The sequence below is a fragment of the Kogia breviceps genome, chromosome 6, assembly GCF_026419965.1.
Source record: "Kogia breviceps isolate mKogBre1 chromosome 6, mKogBre1 haplotype 1, whole genome shotgun sequence".
NCBI lineage: Eukaryota > Metazoa > Chordata > Mammalia > Artiodactyla > Physeteridae > Kogia > Kogia breviceps.
The window spans coordinates 58,139,956-58,152,214 of record NC_081315.1 but is presented as its reverse complement, the minus strand read 5'-3'; the positions used below and the strand labels follow the sequence as shown (position 1 = coordinate 58,152,214).

The 12,259-nt window shown below is 44.3% G+C and overlaps 1 protein-coding gene across 5 annotated transcripts in view; it reads right to left on the bottom strand.

The window, feature by feature from the left end:
• Window positions 1-12,259, bottom strand: part of SHROOM3 (shroom family member 3) — a 173,710-nt gene that overhangs the window by 19,661 nt on the left and 141,790 nt on the right. For 3 of the 5 annotated variants that reach the window (XM_067035863.1, XM_067035865.1, XM_067035862.1), the window contains 3 exons: window positions 8,144-8,217; window positions 3,449-4,237; window positions 1,893-2,399 (listed from right to left, as the gene is read on the bottom strand). In XM_067035863.1, the coding sequence (XP_066891964.1) occupies window positions 1,893-2,399; window positions 3,449-4,237; window positions 8,144-8,217 (1,370 nt within the window). Of the gene's footprint in view, window positions 1-1,892; window positions 2,403-3,448; window positions 4,238-8,143; window positions 8,218-12,259 lie in introns of all 5 variants that reach the window. The other 2 variants (XM_067035864.1, XM_067035860.1) reach the window with 1 other exon arrangement.

The following is a 12,259-nucleotide window of genomic DNA, read 5'->3' as shown; positions in this document are numbered from 1 at the left end:
TACTCTATAGGTAAAGCCCTACTCACTGAATAAATGCCTCTATGGACATAATTAGGTTTTCTAGGAGAGGTAATCTTGTGACATCGTTTAACATCTAGACCATTATTTTACTACGGAATAAAGAACCACCAAAAAGGTGTTTTTACTAGTTTCCTACTTGCTGGGGTTATTCCTCTAAACAATACAGTCATATTAATCCAGTTAATTGAAAAGATGGGGAAAAGGTCTTCTGATATAGTCCCCTCCCACCCCAACATATATTCACTGCCTTACAAATAGGCTTCTTGGACATCTATCTGATTAAACCTCACAGTGGCTCTTTGCACAGTCTCATGTACAAGGACAATGCTCATTTTGACCAGAAGATGGCGATGCCATCCTTTTGCAATTCCTTAGGAAGCTCAGTGCTGCAAAAGCTACATGGCCCTTTCACTTCTAAACTTATGTTCTCATGGATAATGCCAGGAAATGCTTTTCTAAGCATGTACTTCTAAATTACTTTGGTCTTCCTACAGCGAGTGATTGGAGGACAACCACCCGTGGTGAACCGACTGGCACATCCACAGAAACTCATCTGTGGGTCCCTCGTGTACCCAGCGGATTGCCTTGCACATTGTAGGTGCTTAAGAAGTGTTTGCTAAACACATGACCCTGGATAAGTCACTTCTCCTCAATTAGTCTCTGTTTGCCACATCTGAAAAAGGAGGGGCTGGACAAGGTGACTGCTGAGGGCTTGTATCAGGAGAGCCTCCAATAACCTATCAGATAGCCTGTAAGTACCACACAGTTCTTTCCTTTCTCCCCTCGCCTGCAACTCAAAACACAGTGTTCCTGATAGTAATTCAGTTAGGATCAGTTGGAAATTCCTAAAATGCAAGCCCTAATTTAGATGGCATGCTCTCTGCTTTTATTTAGTCTGGAAGCCACTAACTGGAGCTCCGGACTGTTGATCCGTATAGTTTTCATTGAAAATTTAAAAGAAAATAAAAACCATTCTAAATCTCTCCCATAGTAGTCCCTTAAGGAAATCAAACATGCAAGAAAATATTGCAATAACCCGGGAGAAATCAAAAGGAGGAAAAATACAGACTGCTCACATTCCTCTCAGCGGCTGTGGGCAGGCGCTGGGATACACGTTACAGGACGGGTAACGCGCTGCTCAGGGAGCTTCAGGTGCAGGCCCACGGCTGAAGAAGACCAGGGGTGCACTCCTGTTCAGCCCCTTCCTGATGTTCAGGATGTGAGCAGACGCCCACCCTACCTCTTCAAAGGTGAATGTCCGCGGAGTAAGTCGATCTGTTTCTCTAGGCTGTCATGCTTTTTACAAGACCATGTTCACCTCGGGCAAGGGGAGGCCCCCGTGTGCTCACCACTTCCACCTGCCCCTCCCTCAGCACTGACCCATGTGGGGCTCTGTAAGGGCAACTCTGGCAGGACGGGCAGCTGCACGTGTGCTGAGTTTTTAGGGGCACTGTATAAGCACTGAGAGCACGCAGATGCCATCACTCACATGTTCTATGACTTCAGTTGGGCACGGTTCTCATTCCTCTCTGCTTCAGTTTCCTCATTTGTAAAATGGAGATAAAATCGGTAGCTATCTCAGAAGGTTCTTGCGAAGATTAAATGAGATAATGTTTACATAAAGAATATAATGCTTGATGCAGAGAACGTGATAGGTATAAACAGTAATTATTATTACTATTACTACTTATTGCTGGGCAAACAACTCAAGGGAGGTCAGAGCCATTCCCCTAAGGCTGAGATGGAATGTCAGTCTGGGGTCAGGATCTTTGGAAGCAGGAAAATCTCAGATGAGCAGTTCTAGACTTATCATCACCCCCATGGAAGGAGTTCAATTTTAAGTCTCTTTGGGGACATGACCAGGGACTCACCTCTTAGCTTCACATCCTGGGAAGCTGACAGTTCTCTGCATGGCCTTCCTCTTTATGCTGTTTTCCTTCAGCAGATTAGCATCTCGTGGAAACAAACCTTCCATCAGGTCCATAGTTGTCTTCATTCTGGAGTCTGGATCCAAAATGTCTGCCAGAGATTTGTCTTGGTGGACAATTTCCTTGGCCAGAGCCTCTGTTCTCATGTCTTCTGAGGTCTTCTGAGGACCAGAACTGACATTCTTTTCTAAACTTTGAGTCCCACTGACTGGGTCGTGGCTGAGGCTTTGGGTCTGGATGGAAGGTGGCTGCCCTGGGCTTGGCTGCTTGCTAAAAGACCCGGCAGCCTGGGGCAGAGCACCGGTGGTGGAGGGTGGGTTGGTCTCATTGGCCTCTGAACTCTTGATAGAAGTCTCGGATCTGGAAGCCAGTGTCTGACTATCAACCAAATGGGCTGCACCAGGGATGGGCCTTTCCTTGGCAATTGTCACCTTGGCAAGTTTGCTGGAGCTGCTAGGGATATTAAAAGAGCGTGATTAAGGGGAGAGTCAGCAGGAGGGTGAAGGAAGGCAGGGAGACGTTTGCACACGAGGGCTGTAGCTTCCCATACACATCAGGAGTTTCTGGGGTTGTTATTCCCCACAAACTGGAGGGTTCAAAAGAGCCTTCAACTAAGTCCACTAGTTGGTCACAGGGAGGTTGTGTGACTTCTTATGGGGGACAGATCTAGCAGGAATTCAGTTTTGGTGAATGTTGCTCTCAGATTCCAGAGCTTTATGAAAGTGAACAGAGGGTAGTGAAAGGGAACAGGTGGTGTTTAGAGGAAGTTACGACAAAGGTGCTATCAGACAATGTATTTTAGTGCTGTCCTAGGGGGTATGTGTTGGGAAATGCCTCTTCCTCATTCTCCTGGCTTCCAAGCAGAGGTCTTCCCTAAACGTTAATGACCTTCAGCCTTACTCTTTATTCCTTCCTATGGACAGAGAGTGAGTCTGCAAAGAGAAGCTGACCATAGCCCATTCCTAGTCCAGCCTCTTTCTTTAGAGAGTAAGGTTACCTCCAGGCTTGCTCTTGCATGCTCACACGTGTGCTTGCTGTGTGTGTGTCTAGCACAGCCTGTGACTAGGCGGGCACCCCTGTTTAATTTGGGGCTCAGTATCAGGAAGCCCACTTATACTCAGATGGGAGCCATATTTTCCAGGATCAGCTCTCTTAGTAATAAAAGTGATTTTTTTTTTGTCTTCTGAATGCCTTTTTCTTTTGCCTTATTTCTTAACGGGTTCAGAACACAGGGCAGGGAAGAGGGACGCTGTTTGTTTGGACCCGTTGAACCTGCCACGTCCACGGAAATGAACCTCACCTCGGCGCCCTAGGACTACTAAAATGACGACCACCAAGGTCAACAAATGGAACAGTCGAGCCAGTTTCGTGAGCTTGGCTCCTGTTAAAAAACCTCCACAGGGCTCTCCAGTGGCCAGCAGAGGCGGCTCTGGGAAGCGTGGAACGTGGAAATCTCTTATTGGGGAGGGACACCCTTAACCTTGGCGGAGGGCTCTCACCTGGCGTGGGGCTCCCGGTAGCCCTCGCTGGCCCGCTGCTCCGCGCACACAGCTTCAGGGGGAGGAGGAGGGAAGCGGTCCAGGTTCTGGGCTTCCCGGCTGGGCAGTGGCGGCGCTTCGCAGGCGGGGCCAGAAGTGGTGGTGGAGCGCAGGTCCCTCACGAACACCTCGTCGTCGGTGTCCTCCCAAGGCGGCAGGGAGGCCGATGGGGCCGACCCAGAGATCCGCAGGGAGACCCTGCCCAGAGTGCCTGGGGCCCCGAGGGGCGTGTCCGGGTCGGAAGTGCTGCTCGGGCTGGGGAGGGCCTGCGGCTTGGCGTAGTGCTTGGGGCTCGCGCACACAGGTGATGCGGCATCCTCGGGGAGGCTGTCCTCTCGGACCGCGTGGGCCCGCTTCACCCAGGGCGGGGAGGGCCGCGTCCCTACTCCCTCCTCCTTCCTGCACTCGGGGCTGGGAGGCTGGGCCGGCCGGTGGCCGCCATTTCTGGGGGTCCCGGCTGGGGTGCAGGGCTGGGCGGTGGCGGCCTGTGAGCAGTAGCTCGAGGGGCCAGGGGCAGGCAGGGCTGAGCTCGATGGTGCAGCCCTGGTGTCCGGGAGATGCTCTTGTGCTCCTGAGGGCAGGGGCCGGGGGCAAGGCGTTCTGCTGGCCTGTCTTGGAGGGTCCAGCGGTCCCGGACCTCTGCCGGGAATGGAGGCACCACCACCTGCTTTGCAGCCCGAAACCCCGCAACGAGGGCTGGGATGGTGTTGGAGCAACAACATCTCTTCACGGCTGGAACAGCTGAATGGCCTGGAGTGGGATACAGACACATAGGTTAGCTCTGAAGAAAAGGGGAAAACACTGAGCCCAAGGTGCATTTCATGGACGGGAAAAGCATTTGATGGGGAGAAGGAAGCCCGGAGAAGCTGCACACTGTCTTCCCTTGGCTGCTCATACAAAGAACCAAGTTTAAATGAGATGCCAGGTAGGCATAAACTCCTGCAGGAAAATGTCACAGGGCAAGCCTGGGGTCACAAGGCATTTCTTTTTATTAACCTTCTCTCATCACCCCATCTACCTCCCTCCATGCAAGGCAGCTTTTGAGGACAGGCTTCAGGATATAAAAGGCAGGAGCAGGGCTTCCCTGGTGGCGCAGTGGTTGAGAGTCCGCCTGCCGATGCAGGGGACACGGGTTTGTGCCCCGGTCCGGGAGGATCCCACCTGCTGCGGAGGGGCTGGGCCCGTGAGCCATGGCTGCTGAGCCTGCACGGCCGGAGCCTGTGCTCCGCAACTGGAAAGGCCACAGCAGTGAGAGATTGGGAACCAGCTCCTGACTCTGGGGAAAAGAATGCTGCCTCATTCTCCACAGGTGTGAGCCCCACAGGGGAGGTCTGTTTGGAAAGTATTTGCGTGGGCTGCAGAATCTGAAGGGTTTATTTACAACTTTCTCTTAGTCTCCCAGTGTTTTCATTGCTTAAAATGGAAAGTAAGAAGGAAAGGGAGAGACTCACTTAAGGAGCTAATAAGCAGTTACCTCTGGAGAAAGAGACTGACCATAGCGAGCAAATAGGGTGCATGGTCGTTTAAACAGCTGTCCTCTAGGCTCTAAGGAAAAAACCCAACCGTTTCCAGTATGTTTGTTAACGTGTTTGAAAGGAAAAAAAGGAGAACAAAAACAAAGAAAACACGTCTGCAGCACTGCCTGCCTGCCATGCAAGAGTTAATGTGAGGATAAAAATATCTCCAGCAAACAACCATAATCTGTAAATCCCACATTTGTAGCTCCTCGACTAGTGTGCAAGTGAATCTGGAGAGCAGATGGCATTTTTCATTTTACAGACCTGCGTCCTGAGAGCTGTGGCTCAGTCCCAAGTCAGAGCCCCAGCACAGGCCTGCCACGAAATCATCTAAGTGCCAGGTGAGGGCAAAGCAGCATAAAGAAGGAAAAGACCACAGAGAACCAAATTAGCTCTTCTCCTGCCATTGTTTTTTCTTTACTATAAATGCAGATGGTTGAGTAAGAGGCCCATCTTCCGCTCAGATGCATACCCTCCCCTCCCAAAACAGATCCTTTTCATCTAGAAGCAGTTTCTTTACCAGAAACCTGTCAATATTCAAGAGTGGCTATTTTGTCCTTCTTGGTGGGTTCCCGAATGGATACACCAGAAACCCAGGGGCAGGAGATTCACTGGGGGTGCTCTTTACCCCCATGTCTTATTCATTTTGCTATCCCTGGCAAAAAGTACCCTCTCAGTAAATGTCTGTTGAACAAATGACGTCTCTTCTGCCCAACTGCTGTTTAGACTGCAGGCCATGAACTATTTTTTAAACTTAGCATCCTCTAATAGGACATGGAGTAACTGGAATCTGATGTTTTAAGGACCAACTCAGGTACCTTCATTTTGCTTTTTAAAAAGAGGAGACATCACTAAAACAAACAATAAAATAATATTTATCTTTTAAAGATGTCACCCAAATAAGCTTTGATATAATATTTTTAGTTTATGTTTAATCTTCTTAGTTTATAGGAACCATACTGTAAAAAACTGTATTTTTGAAGGTAATAGTTGAGTTAAATGCTTAGTTTGGTTGAGAATACTTCTTCCTGGTGATTGTTTTCCAAGAATAAAGACTAGTATCATAAAGATTTTATTTCAGTCTCTTTTATAATAGAGTGTGAGAGACAAGCATCTATTGACATGTATCCAGGAATCTTAATATTCAGGAATTAAGCTGGATTAGTCTCATTATTTTCCTTCATAGCATTTTTTAACGTGCTTAAAAAAACCCCCCACATAACATAAAATTTACTACTTTAAATTCATTTTAATTTTAAATTCATTTAAAAATGTTCAGTTCAGTAGTGTTAAGTACACCAATATTGTTGCAAAATACATCTCCAGAACACTTTCATCTTGCCAATCTGAAACTATATACCTATTAAGCAACAACTCTTCTTTTGCCACTCCCCTGGCCCTTGTAACCACCATTCTACTTTTCTATAAATTCAACTACTTTAGATACCTCATACAAGGGGAATCATAAAGTATTTATGACTGGCTTATTTCACTTAGCATAATGTCCTTGAGGTTCATTCAGGTTGTAGCATGTGACAGCATTTCCTTCCTTTTAAAGGCTGAATAATATTCCACTGTATGCATACACCACATTTTGTTTATCCACTCATCCATCTGTGGACATTTGGGTTGCTTCCACCTCTTTGCTATTGTGAATAGTGCTGCCTCGAACATGGGTACGAAAATCTCTCTTCAAGACACTGCTTTCAATTCTTTGGATTTATACTCAGAAGTGGGATTGCTGGGTCATATGATAGATGTTTAATTTCTTGAGGAACCTCCATACTGTTTCCGTAGCACTTATACCCTTTTGTAATCCCACCAACAGTGCACAGGGGTTCCAATTTCTCCACATCCTCACCAACACTGGTTCTTTTATGTTTTTTCTATTGTAGCCATTCTAATGAGTGTGGTTTTGATTTGCATTTCTCTGATGATTAGTGATGTGCAGTATCTTTTCATGGGCCTGTTGGCCATTTGGAGAAATGTCTATTCAAGTCCTGTTTGGAATCCAGCAATTTGATTTTTTGTGGTTGACTTTAGTTGCGCCTTAGACTTCAGACCAGCTCTCTTTTGGCAGAGCTCTAGTTCACTGTTAGTTTTCCCTTGTCTCTAGCTTTGAATTAATGCAGCCAAACTGAAGTCCTCAGCCTCACCTTGACTGCTTCACTTTAGGCACAGCTCCAGGAGCAAGACCAACTACAGAAGGCTGCTCTTGGCAGTGAAGGAGGTAACCTAATACCCACTTCCTGACCATGCTGGCAATATTAGGTTGAGCTATCGAGAAGGTGAATGCCAGAAAAAGAGAGGAACAATGATTGAATGAAACATAGTAAAAGTTAAGGAACTGGCTTGAAAAAACATGGACGGTAGTAGGGAGGGTTTAAATGTATTACCATTAGTAATAACAGATGACAGTAGATAGTCCTATAATGCTGCATTAAAACTACATACAAAAAAAAAAAAAAAAAAAACTACATACAGGCATGCAGTTCAGAGGTAACTCTCTTTAGAAATTTCTACTTCTTAAGCTCCAAGTGAATAGTTTAAAGATTCTAATTCTGAAAAATTGTCCATTATGTTTTTTCTACCAAGGAGAAATGATTTTGATGGCAATTTTTAAAACATGAATTTCCTGCTACTTTCTATCTCTAAATGTCTAAAATAATGATTTTAGAGCTTTATTTTTTTACTTCAGGTGATTCCTGCAAGTTTGTCTTGTTCTGTGAAGGCTGTTCATGATGCTCATTCTTCCCCTAGTGCTTTATTCAGCAGACCTGACCCTCTGGGACAGAGCCAGAAGAGATCAGCCATGTTTAAGAGAGGCCCCACGTGTGACAGCCAGAGGATATACTTGAGAAGAGCATATCCATCAACTATTCTGATGCCAAACTTACTGGAAGTCAACCATTGCCACAACAGCACTCATTCAAAACCGATTTTGAATAGTATCATTCTTAGAGAAAGCCATCTATAAATAAAAAATAAAGCTCCCCATGGCCTAGACAAACTGAAGAGGTGGCACATGACACTATGAAACATCATAATATCACATTTCGATTTATGGTAGAGAGGAACAGAAGCATTTAACTCCAGCAGCATTCATAAGGTAGAGGGCATCATAAATACAGATACATACCTGGATCCTGGGCCAGCCAAATAACATGGATCCTTCCCAAGACCAAAGCCATTGTTTTCCCCCAAAAGCAAATCCTTAAAACACAAGAGGCACAGTGTTATTACCAACAAACGGGTATTTAAATTTACCAAGGGGGTGGAGGTATAAAGGAGAAGGAACATTTATTGGAGGTCCACTATTTATTATCAGGCATCATGGTGGCACTCTTACATACTAACCCATTTCATCCTCAAAGCCCAGGAAGTACTGTTAATCCCACTGCATTGACGAGGACACGGGCCCCAAGAGGTTAACTTTCCCAAGGTCACAAGCGACAGAACCTCAGTCTACCTCACTGGGCACTTCTCCTAACAAAGACATTTTCTAAACAAGAGAAGTCTGATAACAATTATCTCCGGACTTCAAACGACTCCTATACTTGAAATATAATGATGAAAATTAAATCAAAGGGCCAAGCTTTCAAAACAGCAATAGGGAAATATGGGAGATGACAGGAAAAGGAGAGTTTATTGAATTCAGCAAAATCTCAAGAATTAGATATGAATCTGGCTTGTAATCAGGTTGAAATACATTCTCTCTGGGAAAAACATCTCACCCACATGTAATGTCACTAACTCTGGGGACACTTCAAGGGTAGTCATTATTTGTTTTTGTTTTAAATAAGGGTATATATTAGTTTCCTGAAAGCGTTGTAGGTCAGTTTTTGTTAGTGTAAAATCAGTTCATATGTACAGGTCCCTGATGAAGACAATGATGTTGCTATTGATAAAACTCTCAATTATTTACGATAATAGGAGACAGGTAGCAAACAGGAAAATTAAATCCACATGTAATCCCTAAACTTAATTTCAACAATTTATTTCACCATTTATTCTGTCCAAAGGGCCGATTGCTTTTCATCACCCCACCCCACTCTCTCTCTCTTTTCCTCCCCTCGCCCAATCATTGGTAGAGGTACTAAGAAGCAATGAAAAGAGCCAAAGGTGGGTGGGAGAAGGTCCAAAGAAGAAACGACCCTGAATATTATTAATAACTGCAGCTTCCCCTTATTCGGCATTTACTGTGTGCTGGACACTCAGCCAAGCTCCTTATAATCCTCAAATGATGTGCCTGGAGCTGTGTTAGGCACCTGACATTTCTTCTGTAATTTAATCTATAACAATGGGGAGAGGGGAGGTAATTGTAGTTCAGAGAGGATAAGTATCTTATCCACAATTAAGTAAGCAGCTAGGATTCAAACCATGATTTCCTCAAAGCCTAAGGTAGATCTTTGGAATCTTAAGTTGAATGGTGGCTGAGCTGGATACAATCAGATGTCAGTGCTTTGAGAAAAAGGGATTCCATGTGTCTCTGATTTGCTCAAATATCACTAGAGGGAATGAGAATTCCTACTCTCCGCAAACCCTATGGTCCCTTTATAACCAACAAGGACCTACTGTATATATAGCACAAGGACCTCTGCTCCATATTCTGTAATAACCTAAATGGGAAAAGAACTTGAAAAAGAACAGATACATGTATAACTGAATCACTTTGCTGTATACCTGAAATTAACACAACATTGTTAATCAACTATACTCCAATATAAAATAAAAAGTTGGGCTTCCCTGGTGGCGCAGTGGTTGAGAGCCCGCCTGCCGATGCAGGGGACACGGGTTCGTGGCCCGGTCTGGGAAGATCCCACATGCCGCGGAGCAGCTGGGCCCGTGAGCCATGGCTGCTGAGCCTGCGCTTCCGGAGCCTGTGCTCCGCAACGGGAAAGGCCGCAGCAGTGAGAGGCCCGCGTACCGCCAAAAATAAATAAATAAATAAATAAATAAATAAAATAAATAAAAAGTTAAAAAAAAAGTCTTTCCCCACTCCACCCCCTCTGTTGACATGAATGTTCACCTTCGCCAATAATTAACTGGAAAAGCCTATCTAGGTCCCCTTAAAACTCCTAACCTAGTAACGTTCAAATATATATTTCTACTCTATTATTTCCTTTGAATTAAAGTATGAGCTTGATATTTCTGTGGGTGTATATAAAATAAAAGAACTCAGACCCAGTAATAGGCCACTGAGAGAACTCTCTACATCTCCTGTCAATGGAAATACCATTTGGACAGAAGGAAAATGCCTTCCCAACCTAGCAGAAAGCCCAAGGAGGATACATTCCTGTTGCATTTATTTGCTTAGATTGGGCACGTATGCACTTTCAAAGAAGACTTGATTTTCTATAAACTGGTAAGAAGTATAAACTATTATGACAATTTAGGAAAAAGCAGTGGCAATGGGAGAAATACCAGGTATAGAGTTATGCCAACAGATACTTGTTAAGTGTCTGTTTTTGTTAATCGTCTCTAACTTCTTTTGACCGACTTAAAAGTACACCAGTTCTTATTCTTCATTAGGTGCAGTACAGTTAGAACTATAAACCTGAATCCCATCCAATTCCGATTCTCACTCTTCCTTTGGATTCTGAAATAAATATCCTAATATCTCTATGACCAATGAAATAGGAAGACAATATTCATCTACTTTGTAATATCAGCTTCAAGTATCTGCTAAAATGAATCCAATTCATTTAAAAAAATTTTAAATGTTGTTTAAATGTATAACAGTAATTGATAAATGTTAAAATGAAATCAATTCACTGGCTGGAGTTTTCAGATATAAGATGTTTAACTCTCACCTCCCTCCAGTCACCCAGTCTTTTTTGATACCGGAGGCAGTGTGGTATAGTGACTTAAAACCTCTGGAGTCAGACAGTATGGGGTCAAAACCTTGCTCCCACTATGTTGGGCAAATTTCTCAGCCTTCCTGTGCCTCAGTTCCCTCATCTGTAATATGGCGATAACAATGGTATCGCCTCCTTTGCATAGATGTAGGATTAATTTTAAGCTTATAAAACACAGTACAGTGACTGGCACATAGTAAACATCTGATTATTAGTAGCTATTTGTAACTTTACATTTTGTGGAAAGTTGATTCTGTTATTTATCCCCAAGCTTGTTGAGAGGTACTAAAAATGATATACAAGTTGCATCCTACAGAATCAAGACTACATCCAACATTGTGGGGTTCCATGCATTGAGCAATTTCCTCAGCAATCAAATGTTTGTCACATCATCACATGGTGAATGTGCTACATTTAAGAAATGAAGATCTCTGAAAATACAGTGAGAACCAGAGAAGACTCTAACTCAGCATCTGGAAAAAAAAAAAAAATACCCCACCAGGAATCTTATTTCTCCAAAAGGTTTCTTTTTATAGCCTCTGCTATATTTTAGATGTATGCCAATGAACAGGTGTAAATTTCCATCTCCAAGACAGAAATGTTTGGAATTTTTCCTGCAGCTTTGCAGGGCCTACCTAGTTTAAAACAGTTAAGTTTTCTAAAGTCTCACAGAAAGTAGGAAATAGCCAAGAATTTGATGTGCCCTTCAGCTCCATCACTAATATCCATTGGTTCTGCAATTTACACCTTTAAAATTAAGAGGAATTAAAGGAGAGGGAATGGGAGGCTGCTTGTTCAGAGACGACCACAGCTGGCTAAGGAGAGGCCCAGGGCTGCTGAGCGTCTGAGCACGTCTCAGGCTACAAAAGGTGGCAGCCTTCTACAGTCATCATTTCAGGGCCAAGAATGATCAAGTTTTATAAACAGAGAAACGGATTTCCACGCTGACCTTGTTTTGGAAGCAAAAACTATCCTCACTAATGGACTTTTGAAAAGGAGCTGAATCCTTGCCCAAAGCTTGTAAAATCCTGCTCTATTAGCATCTGCCTGGCAGGAGCAAGCAGCATTTGTTCGGGATGCCTCGGACTGAGCCAGCACCAGAAACAGACTCCATATTTTGGGTTTAACTCAGCCAGATGATTTAGTCGCTACAGGGTCACTTAATTTCTCAGAGTCCTCTAAAGCTGGGATGAGAAAAATTGTTATTTAACACCTTCACCAAAGCTTAATGATAATGGTAAAAGTTCCTGGAATTTATTCAAATAAATAATAATATCTTAAAATATTAACCACAGGGCTTCCCTGGTGGCGCAGTGGTTGGGAGTCCGCCTGCTGATGCAGGGGACATAGGTTCGTGCCCTGGTCCGGGAAGATCCCACATGCCGCGGAGCGGCTGG